The sequence below is a fragment of the Pagrus major genome, chromosome 13 (assembly GCF_040436345.1).
Source record: "Pagrus major chromosome 13, Pma_NU_1.0".
Classification (NCBI taxonomy): domain Eukaryota; kingdom Metazoa; phylum Chordata; class Actinopteri; order Spariformes; family Sparidae; genus Pagrus; species Pagrus major.
This window is the reverse complement of record NC_133227.1, coordinates 9,971,100-9,983,475: the sequence shown is the minus strand read 5'-3', so window position 1 is coordinate 9,983,475 and position 12,376 is coordinate 9,971,100. Positions and strand designations below refer to the sequence as shown.

At 39.2% G+C, this 12,376-nt stretch overlaps 1 protein-coding gene across 1 annotated transcript in view; it reads left to right on the top strand.

Moving 5' to 3' along the window:
• Positions 1-3,728, top strand: part of rxfp2a (relaxin family peptide receptor 2a) — a 50,282-nt gene extending 46,554 nt beyond the window's left edge. The window contains exons 19-20 of the mRNA XM_073478833.1: positions 1,236-1,454; positions 1,612-3,728. Coding sequence (XP_073334934.1) covers positions 1,236-1,454; positions 1,612-1,877 — 485 coding nt within the window. The 3' untranslated portion in view covers positions 1,878-3,728. The remainder of the gene's footprint in view (positions 1-1,235; positions 1,455-1,611) is intronic.
• The last annotated feature ends 8,648 nt before the right edge of the window (positions 3,729-12,376 follow it).

Below are 12,376 nucleotides of genomic sequence, written 5' to 3'. Positions count from 1 at the left end.
GGTCTTAAATGCACCAGACATATTGTTGATTGTTGATTCCAAGGATGTCCAATACCGACATTTTTTGGTTGGTAAATCGTCCTGACCACAGCAACAAACTGACAAAATAAGAAAATCCAGGCTGAGGGCTGCAGGGTCTCTGCAAATAAGAGACACTAACACACCTTTTCTTCCCATTTGAGTCTCCCTCTGTGTCTGTTTCTGTCTTGTTACATCCTTTCTGTTGTTTCGTCTTGCTATGTCTGCACTGATAGGTTGAAGTCAGTCTTGTGGTGTTGGGAAGGTGGTGTGCAATGTGGCAAAATAAAATTAAACGGTAATTTGCCTCAAATGCATTAAAACTAAAGTAACAAGCCCGTTTTGAAAATGTAAGGAGCAGAAAGTACAGATATGTTTTGTTACTTCCCACCTCTGCCTTTACGCAACTAAATTTCAGACGAAAACACTTCTCTGCATCTATCTAACAGCTGTGGTTACTTCAGATTAAGATTTCACATTGAAAAATGATGATAATCTTATAAAATTAAATGCATTGTTAAAGGTCAAACCAGTTGTTCACCTAGTTCATCTATTAATTAATTAATTTAGACTATACAATTTTATTGCTTGAATTTGTTGTAAAGGTCTTCTGTTTGTACCCTTTTCATTTTCTTATTCTTTGTTTTTTTTTTAAAGCTTTTATTATACTGTTTGTTTCCTTTAGTTTTACTTTAGTTCTAAAAATATATCTATCTATCTGTTGTTTGAGGCCCAAAAGAGGAACAATTATTCAAGATGTCAGAAAATGAGCTAAGATTAGAAAAACATCCAAAAAAGTAACACCAATCCATGAAGCAGAACTTTGTTTCTTCTTCTTTTCTACCACATTGATCATCTCACAACCCCTGATGATGCTCACTAATTGACCTATCGTGTCATCTATACAAATAAAAGGAGCTGGTACTTTTACCTTTTAATCCTGAACTAGATTTTGTTGATAATACTTCTGCACCTTGAATTTAGTGGGATTTTGAATGCAGGACTTTAACCTGTAATGAAGCATTTTTACATTCATGTATTGATACTTTTATTTCCTGTGTTTTACTTCAATTCTTGTGTTCTTATCTGGCAAATAAAATTGTGTTTTATGTAATCTCTGTGTAAAGCACTTTGCTCAACGTTTTTTGTTTGTGCCTCTGGAAATATACGTGACTTGACTTCAGTAAAGGATCTGAATAGCTTGTGCATTTCTTTAGGTCTAAACCTGGTGGCCTTCCTGGTGATCGTCCTATCCTACTCCACCATGTTCTACTCCATCTATAAAACTGGCATCAATGCCACAGACTTGAGGAGCAGACTGCACAAAGACGTGGCCGTGGCCAACAGGTTTTTCTTCATAGTGATCTCTGACGCCCTCTGCTGGATTCCCATATTTTTGGTGAAAGTCCTGTCACTATTGGAGGTGGAGATACCTGGTAAGAAAAGAACTGTACATGAACATGTCATAAATAACTAAGTCACCCTGCCACACACCAGCGATCTATTGTTGAAGCCCTCTGCCTTTGTAACAGCATGAAAAACAGGCACGCACTGCTTTAAAATTCACACACCTCTGCTTCTGTTCTCCTTTAGGCACAATCTCCAGCTGGGTGGTCATCTTCATCCTTCCCATCAACAGTGCCTTGAACCCCATCCTGTACACTTTGACCACCAGCTTCTTCAGAGAGCAGGTGGAAGTCTTACTCTGTCACTGGCAGAGAAGACACACCTTGAAAAAAGACCGCAAATCCCTAACCTCCTCCACAAGCTTCATGGAGACCCATCGGGTTCTAGGCTACCAGCAGCCTGCCTACCTCCAGCGGGTGTCACCGAACCACGCAGATCCTCGCTACGCCTGAGGGAGATGGGTGCTTTTACTGGCACTTTGAAAAGTAAGGGTGGAGAGCCCTGTTGCTGGTTAAATACTGAGGCTCCGAGTATGTTTTAATGAGAATGAACTCCCGGTGGAACAGATTATCAGTCACTGAGCCGTCTCATCATGCTTCTGCCCAAAGCAGTTTACAGTTTTTGCCCCCGACCTATCCATGCAGTGTTTAGTATCTTGCGTTTCGTCACACAGGGCACAAGGAGCCAGGGATCTAACCACTAACCTTACGATCTATGGAGGACTCTTCGTACCACTCAAGCTCCAGTCACCCCCATGCTTGCATGCTTATCTGGCCATATTAATGTTATTGTTCTAGCTGAGGTTACAGAAAAGTGGAACAGAGAAGAGGAGATGGATGAAAGCATGAATACCAGCATATACTGTGCAACGGAGGACGATCACAATGGACTTGTCTTAAGTCAAGCAAGAAAAGTGCTAATGGTGGTTTTATAGAATACAGAATGTCCCACATCACATCACGTCACATCACTTTGACCCCTTCTCATGGAGCCAGAGGAGGAGAGGCAGCTGTGAGACAAGCCAACAAATAGCTCTCTTATCTCACAGACACTATTTTCTATTTAGTGACTTCAGGATGAGGCTCATTAAGTCAAAGATGTAGCGCTCATCAGTCGCTGAGCTGAGAAATGGGTTCAAGGATAAAAGGCCTGAACAAAAACAATGAGAAATAGCCTCGGACTGCATAAAATGTGGCGCTCAAACACGATTCTTGGCACGACGCAAATGAAAATGGAAATCAGCTGCTATATTTGTTTTCATTTCATTTGCACAAAAACTAACACACATTTAAAATTTAAGTGCCAAAATTCTGTTCAGATTTGCGTGCCATCTACCAATTAAAATGCAAATGCAAAGTCAATTTGACATGCCATTTTAATATTTTCTGACACGATAAAAATTAATAACACAATTGATAACATGCATGTATTGTGCCATTCAAATGGTCCCTTACATTTAGGAGGCTCTGTACATCATCCCTCTGTATTTCTGCTCACTGTCTCAGCTTTTGTTGTCTTCTCTTTCTAGTAATTTCTCTTTGCTCCATCAGTTGCTGGATTTACTGTCCTGATTAGTTCCCTTTCTGTGATACTCCCTCTCTAGAGCCTCCTCTTTACAGAAATGTGGAATTGAAGCTGCGAAGGAGAGAGAGACATTTGCATTTTAGCTTGATGTGTTATCATGCAAAATTATTATATAAATGCAACTTGTGAAATTACTTACCATATTTTGAGTCCTGTTTCTTTTGATTATTATTTCTGATAGGTTTGTATTGAAGGGGATGAGAAAATTACGAACTGCCGTGTGGTAAGGTGAATGTTAAAACGCTGTAGTCCTTCGACAAAAATATCCAGTTGTTTCCCCCTTAAAAATGCTGTAAGGCGGACTTGAACTGCCGCCACCTGTTGGGCAGTGTTGTCACCTGTAACTCCACCACCATCCCCACCATGTTCCAATATAAAAGTGTAATTATTGTAATATGTAATAAACATGTAATGTGAACATGATATGACACGTTTTGTAAAAATGTCAATATGGCACATAGACTATGATGCGTACAAACTTGGACGTGTCTGTGGTTTGCAGAAACGTTAACTGCTAACATTATGTCCTGGCGACTGGGTAATACATATATTTAATTACATTACATTTCATTTTAACATGAGAGAAACCTGTAAGACTTAACCATCGACAGTCGCTGAATGTTGTGCATTGGTTATGTGAAGCAGTACTTTCCTGTTTCCTCACTGATGGTGAACTGATGCCTATTTTTGTTGTTGCTCTGATAAAATGGGTAAAATCAGACTTTTTGCCTACTTGTTTGTTACATGCCACTTTGTTCTATAACTGCGTGTACAGTATGTGCTCTCACCGTATGCTGCAGCATCTTTATAAAGTCGAATCATGCAGTTTTCTTGTTTAGACCTCCTCATTGTGTGACGTTTGTCTAAATGTATCATTAAACTCACGAAGCTGATATGTGAGGAATTTGTTGAATTAATTTTAGTTGTCACTGGGCTCATCGGACCACTATGACTGTTCTAACTTTGGTTTGTGTTTCTTTTTCTTCCTTTTTTTATAAACATATATAATATGCCATTGATTTTGCTCCCTTTCAACAGTTGCTTTGAATTAATGACAAGCATCAGCAACCAGGTAACGGTTAAAGAACAGAACAAAGAAAGTTGTGCAGGGTTGTTTTATGATTATACAAATTTCTACCAAGCTATGGAAACTAATTTCCTATAATGCTGTTCAGATGTACATATGTTTACTTTTGTTGTATGATACTTGGTACAGGAGACTGTCCTCTCTGTGTATGTTCTGTACATCATTGTGTTTGTAGGTGTCAAGTTGGTGAATTTTGTTTATCGGTTTTCCCCACAGAGATGGCTCCTTGACTGAAATAATAAAAAGTCAACAACAAATTTGCCTTTGTGGGCTCAATAAGTTATCCATCAAGGAATGCAAAAAAATGGGGGTGTACTTTCACAGGAGCAAAGCTGACTAATACAACTCCAGCATATGCACATGCACATGCACACACACACACACAGACAAACACACAATGTGTTGATTAAGCAATTCTGCTCGAAAATTACTGAAGCTCCATAAATGAACCTGAGAGAGAGCTGGAGAACTGCCCCGCTTCCATGTTTCTTTCTTCTGTTATTTTGAAAAGCTGAAAGCTTAGAAGCATATTCTAACTGCTACGAATACCACTGTACAGGACAGTAACATTTAAGTCCAGGTAAATCAATTTGTTATAATTAAACACTACATTTCCCATGAGCTATCAAAAGCTCATGAGAGCTGTTAGAAATGTAATGTTGCAGTGATGGAAGAAGTGCTCCTGTAAAAGTACTATATATTCAAAATGGGGCTGCCAAATTAATCGAAATATAATCAAAATCACAAAATATCATTGCAAAAAGCTGCAATTTTTTGCTAAAGGTAAAATGAGTGACAGTACAGCATTATATTTAAGAACTTTAGTGCTGCAGAGATGCCCTGGCCCACAGACCTCTTGAAGAAAACGTGTGTTTGACTCCAACAAATGTCACATGATGTTAATAGCTAGAAAAGTGAACATTTTTATTATTTCTAAATAATTTCTTTTGGCTGTTTCTCAGCATTAATGGGATCATTTAGTGTAGCCTTATGACAACCGTAGGTGAAACCAATTATATAATCATTAGCATCAAAATATACTGAATATACTAAATATACTTGATTTATATTTTTGTGTCAATAATCTTAATCAGCAAAGTTGTTCTGTTGTTAAAATAAATGTAGAGAAGTAAAAAGTGCGATATCGGCTCACAACATGTGTTGGAATAGCTATCTATTAACAGCCTCCATAATAGAAAATCTTTTGATTACATGTTATAAAGAAATGTATGTAAGAATCATCCAATGAGTTATGGATTACTGCATTAACAAGTTTGTAATAGGCCAAATGATCAAAGAAAATAGATAATACACATATACATATATATATATATGCTGTACACACCAAGTATTTACAGTAAAAAAAAAACAATATTTGGAATTTCCCCCTCTGAGATAAAGTGATGGTTTGGATTTGCTTTTGTATGCCTGTTAAATGGGCTATTTATTATATTTTGTTTAAAGGGGCACTATGTAGCTTTGGAGAAGAAATTCAAACTCTGAGTTTTAATATTTACAGTGTTAATGAGGTTATAATATAACCTCCAGAAATATTTATTTTTTCCATAACTGAATAAACAAGCTGTTCTCAGAGGAAAATAAGGTCCCCAGAACACTATTTGAAGCTAGAAAGGTGGCAGGGTCCACCAAATATAAACAAAGTAAAACAGTATGAAATTGTGTTGTTTGTTTATTCAGTTCATTCAGTCATGAAAATAAAGACAGATTGTTTATCTAGTTTTTTTAGGCATGAAAAAATCAGTCAATGAAGATCTGTCTGTTCTGATTAAAATTTCTTTCCAAAAACCACATAGTGCACCTTCAATAATTATACATAACAAGACAACACTAACAAGATAAGTTGTCTCTTCCATCTTTCCACTTGTTTTTTTCAGCTGCCTGCGGTAAAAGCGTCTGGTATCACACTACAACATGTCTTTTCAGTTTTCTTCTACAGCTCCTTCAGTTGACCGCACCTGCAGCGCTCAGCATCCTTCCCTAGCAGGTGTCCTGCCCTTGGACCGAGGTGCGCCCCCAGCGACACGTTGAAGGACACCGCCACCAACCAATAGGAAACGTTCTTTGCCTCAGTTTCCAGAACGTCGGCCCCTAATTGGTTGCTAAGGGCGGGGCCCTGTCATCTCGAACAGTAGTGCTGTCAGCCGGGGCGGCACGACTCCTGGAGGAGAGAGACGAGACGGATTGATGAAAACAAGCCACAAAATCACATAAACAAAGAACCCGTGCCAGGAAATGATCCTATAGTCGTCGAGGTCGACGCAGAAAAGGTACCGTTCAGTTTAATGTCGCAGTAGTGCTGTGTATGGCGGGGTTTGATGGTTCTGTGTTGATACAAAGGCAGCCGAGCAATGTCTTGATATAACATCGATATAACTACCACAGGGGGCTTTACTAGCTCGTTGGCTACCGAGTTAGCTACGGGCATCGCTGGTTATAGTGGTCGACACCTTTACATCGTTTAAAAGAAATTGTGACCAACCTGAACACGCTTGCACCTTCCCTTAGCAGCACTCGTACCACGAACAATGCCGCGCGGCTCTGTGAGGCAGATTAGCAACAGTCTTTATGTTAACAGCGACGGTGATTGTAAATACTCACTCGTGATGGCGGTGGACGATAATATGCTAAAATGCATGCTAGCTACCAGCTAGTTAGCTCACATGAATGAATTAAAAGCCATGGCAGGATCGCTAGTTGCTGCAAATGAATACAATTTGGCGGCATTTATAAAATATATAACATCTCGTAGTGTAACATAACATGGCACATGAACGTCTCTCACATATGGTGTCTGTCTGGCACCATGTCTGAGCCTCTGGACCACTCAGTGATGTGATGTTTTTCCTCATTGTGAGGACAATTACACAGTTATGGGTTGTGGATTTAAACACAGCCTTCAAATCGTGAAACTTAAATTGGTTTTGCTCCACTGGTGCGAATCATCCCGCTTGAGTAGCTGGGCACTTTATTATTCTGCAGCTGAGATGCTCAGGAGTCAGCTTGAACATTTTGTGAGAGGAAGCCAGTGTTACAGCATGTATTATTTACACACACTCATACAGTACGCAGCCAGACAGCAGGCAGTGTCACCACTGTGGACTGGGCTCCTTCATTTCTTGTCATCCGGCACAAAATGAAATCATACATATTGATTTATTTGTTTTGTCTGTGTTGACGTGGTGAAGCGATGAAAAGCCACATACTTAATTGAGTTTGCTGTGAAGTTAATGAGCAGGTATCAGGATGATCAAACCTCGCCTAGTTTTCATCCCCAGCCCCGTCTGATCATGCTCCTATTTTAGGCCCATTCCTGCCTTTTCATCACCCTCCCTCCCCTCCTTCCTCATGACTCAATCATACTCCTTCTCCATCTCTCCAGCTGTTTGGCACAGCCAGCCGGCAACGGCGACCCAGTTAACTCCATTGTTCTGTGTCTGGACTTGCGCTACACAGACAGCATGTCATGGGTGTCACAGCGCTGTGATTCTTCTCCCATTCATGTCCCCAATTTACAAAACCTATCAAGGGGTTGTCAGTTGTATCACTGGTCTATTTTTTCCACATCTTCAAGTTGTTTTTACACAAGTATTTTCATTAAGTTGTCACAGGATGATTTAAGGTAGAAGAAATAAGAGGAGCCAGATTATGTTAAATTTTAAAGAATGTGAGGAATTAGGATTTTCTACTAAAATGTAATCTTTTCTAAACATGTAGGCATGTGGAAGTGAATTATAATACTGTGGGTGGTCCACTGGGCCAGGGTCAGAGAGTTTTCTTGACCCATATAATCCTTTAAATGAAAACATTTCAAAATCCTTTGTACTAAGCATTAAGAGTTGTTCCAGTTTTACAAAAAGATATCAAAGTATCCAACTGAAAAAAATCCCAATCCCTCTGTTAAATGCCACAATCATGCAAATACAGGTAAAAGAGTGACAAACATATAACTACCCGGCGTGTCAGTTACTGCTCAGTGATATGGGGGAGCACTTTGTGCTAACGTTACTGGGTCAGCTACTAAATGAGAGTCTTTCAGAGTCATTGACTGATTAGAGCACTGCGACAGCCGCAGACACCAGATTTTTTTTCTGTCTTAATTTTTTTTGTCAAAACATTTGATTTATTGATTGCTGTCAGGATGTTTAGGGATTTTATACAGATATAAAAAAAACAAAAAAACATATCAACTCTACCTTTAATCCCAGCGTCGTATTTGTCACAGCCCAATCGACATTATTGGCCAATATTGGCCTATCACAGGTATATCAGAATTGGGGTATATTTTGTCAGATATGCACTAAAATTAAAACTCTTGCAGAAAAAGATGCTGAGGAAAATTTATAATTATTAAATTCCAAGTAAACATACTGTTTCAGCGCACTGGTGTCATATAGACAATACAGTTGATTGTTAAACTGTAAAAAAAACCCACCTCCATTGCATATCTTTATCACAGGACTTTTTAGAGGGATCATTGCAAAAATGTGTGTATATCAGCTGATACAACAATATCGGAATTTTTTTACTCCCAAATATCGGTGTTGGCATCAGCCCCAAAAATCAAGTGTCATTTGAGCTCTGGCATATGTGCACTTGACGTCAGGCAGCAGAACTGAAGGGATAAAAATGTCTCCAGTTGTACAATTAGCAGTCCAGTGAATTGTTTCACGACACTTGACATCTTTACAACCTGGCTGAAAGAGATTAATCTATACAGATTCATTGCCCTCCATGGTATCCTCTGAATTCCTGAATATGATCGTGCTATCAGCTTAAAAAAAAAAAAAGTATACTGTATGCTTAAATTGCATAATGAATGCACAATCTACATCCTATTTCGCAGTTAAATTATTGCGGTTCAGTGTGGTTGTAGCAGTGCCAGTTTCCTGACAAATCATCCAACCATCTCATCAAGGATTACAGGACCATAATGCCTAAAATTTCTTAATTTGTGGCATTTTGTCTTTAGTTGTCAGCGGGCAGTTGAGAGTAACCAGAAATATGGGAAAAGCAGGAGGGAATACAGCATTGTGACAAACATCAAGCAGGGACGCTAAATGTTTTCATACGTGTCGCTATGTGTTTCACGGTTCGTGTTCATGGTCATGAGGGGAACATTTTTACCCAGTGACACACTGCACTTTTTCAGCTCTGTTGCTCAGTGACGTTTGCAGGCCACCGAACACTTAATCCGCTGTGAAGATGTTGTAGAGCTTCATCCGCCTGCGTGAAAGGAGGAGAAACAGTTTGACCTCCCACACTCCCGACTGGTGAACTATCTATCTTTCCTGGCTGTCATCGTTACCATAGATACCACCCAGCACCTCACTCCCACTGGATTACATAACCTGGTGTTTCTGCCAGGCACACACACAAGTCCACACATATACAGAGACATCAGCATACACACACACACCATCACATTCCTTATGACCGCACTCCCTCACTGACTTTGCCTCAGGGGGGCTAGAAGTTAGTTCTTGTTTTATGGGCGAGATCTTCTCCCTGATATTACTCTGAGAGTAGCAGAACACTCATTTATTTTATATGATCTGATGAGCCTTGTGTCGACATTAGAGTTTTGTGTGTTTGAGTTAGGACTTCAGATAATTGTTCAGGAAATGCTGTTTCATTGCTGTTAGATTTTAATGGAGCTCTGAGGCTGTTTGCTGATGCATTAGAGACCCCAGAGAAAGTGTTACATAACCCAGCTGTATGGAAAGGCTGGTGGGCATACTGTACTGTGTAACGTCCACTCATGGCTAATATTGTGTGCATTAATGCATGAATGTGCATTTTTCCAAATCCCAATAATTGACAGGTTTTTAATGTCACTGTCAATAGATTAGCAAAAATGTGTCTGAAATTTGACCGGACTTTATTTGTTTTACTTCTCAGAGCTGTCTTTCTCCTCCCCGAGTTCCTGGAACTAGAGTCCAGTGAGAGTTTCAGCAGGCGGCTGAACAAAATGATGATTTTCCTAACAAAGGAACAGTAGAGTCTAAAAATAAACAACAAAAATAACAAAAAAGTGTTAAAAACTGTCTGCCTGACATGTGAGTGCATTAGCAGAATTACTATTTTTGTATTGGACTCAAGGGGGCACCATTGTAGAGCCAGTGTGCGTAGGCCTGATGATGATGGGGGTAAGACAAAGGTGAAGGAAACATGACTGATATCATTATTATTAGTACTAAGATCCATCGTATCAGCACTGTTATTTCTACTAGTATTTGTGTCGTTAAAGTTTACATTTTTAACATTTCTTATTTGATTCAGCATGTGAAAGACCTAAAATTATTTTAGTTGATTTCAGTGTACAATATGTTTAGGTACTACCTGATACTGCTGTACTGTAGCACAGTTCGAGGTCTCTAAATTGACACCCCGAAATTCAAGTGAAGGAAAAGAGAAATGGCAGTTTAGTCTGATAATCAGGCTACTGTCAATGATCATGATAGATGGCTTCTGTAGGCAAGGCAAGACTTTATCCATCTAATGTAGCAGTACTATTCAGACACTGCAATTCAACGTACTTTACAGAGGCATATAAATACATTAAACATGACATAAATTTAAAAAATACAAACTAAAGCAAGCAATAAATAGGTGTACTGAAAAAGAAATCACTGCAAAGAGAAGTAAAACTTTTACTTTCATTCTGAGAAGAAGGCATGTGTGCAGCAATCCGAGTGCATGAGGAGGTCAGTGTGTTGCCAGTACAAACATGCAGTATACATATACTATATCAGTTACTGGGCCTGTTAAAGTCGTTTTAACATTCCTAAAACTGGTTTTAACGTAGATCAATAACTTATAATGTCATAAACATATGAAATTACAGGATGTTGTATAAAAAGGCTGTATAGGCATTGTTACTTGGTACATGCTTTAACCAACAAAGCCACCAAGATGTCCCACTAAATATAGTTTTCATATTTTTATTGGTGCTGGTGTTGACAAGTTCTGGAAATATGTTCTCGATCAAAGCACACTATCATGCTACAACTGGTAACAAAAATGTCTGTGATGCAAAGCTGCATTGTTTCTTACAAAGAGATTGATTATTGTGGTGGTGGGGCACTCCTACCATTAATTTTTCATCCCAGTGAACCCCTGAACTGCAGTCTTGCTAAAGTGCATAAACCAAAAGTAAACTTGTTTATTTCTCAGTTCTCCTGTTAGACTGGGTGGCTGAGCATGTTGGGTATTAACATATTAACATACAACAGTAACATATTTAAGTGGCAGGAGAAATAAAAGGTTTCCTGTTGTAGCTGACATCTCAGAGGGTGCGATTTAAATATGTTGAAGGATGATAATCAGTGGCTCATGGGGTGAGGCAATTTTAAAGGAAGATAAAAGAATACACAACTAAAAGGTGCTAAGTGCTGTATCATAAGCAACTGGTTTCAGTTTCTTGAAGGTGTTTCACCTCTCATCCAAGAGGCTTCTTCAGTTATATCTAACTGGAGGGGAGTTGCAGGCTTCTGTGTGGGTGTATCCTTATAAAGTTGTTAAGGACACGTGTGAGCTCTGAGTTTCAGAGTCGTTAGGGCCATTTGTCGGTCCTTGACCCAACTGGCCTTCATGTGGGTTACTAGGGCTAGGTGAGCCCAGGTGTGAATGGTTGTTAAGCTGTCTGGGGAGGGAACTCAGTACTGCATTGTAGGTAGGTGATAAGTAATGATGTAGGCCACCTCCTCTATTAAAAGATGGTCCTTCCAGTTCGACATAGATGGATTCTTTTACTCCTCTTTCAAACCATCTGTCTTCTCTGGCCAAGATGTTTACATTGTTGTCCTCAAAGGAATGATTTTTCTCCTTCAGATGTAAGTGGACAGCAGAGTCTTGACCTGAGGAGTTGGCCCTCCTGTGTTGTGCCATTCGTTTATGGAGAGGTTGTTTTGTCTCCTCAATATACAAATCTATGCAGTCCTGGCTGCATTGAACAGCATAAACTACATTACTCTGTTTATGCCTGGGTGTTATGTACACAAAACACCCAGGCATAAGCAGAGTTGGTGGTTGCGTAACATCTTAGCTAGCCGCTGTTGTTAACATTAGTAATGGATGCTCTTTTTTTAAAAGCAATATTTGAATTAGAAGAAATTACATTTCAGTGCAAATTATGTCAATATGTAATTTCAATGTGTGTTTGACTAGTCAACTAGTCCCGCACATGCTTAGTAACTACGATCATTTTGAAATTAATTTATAGGTCTTTAAATATACAAACTCGTGCTAAATAACAACTAA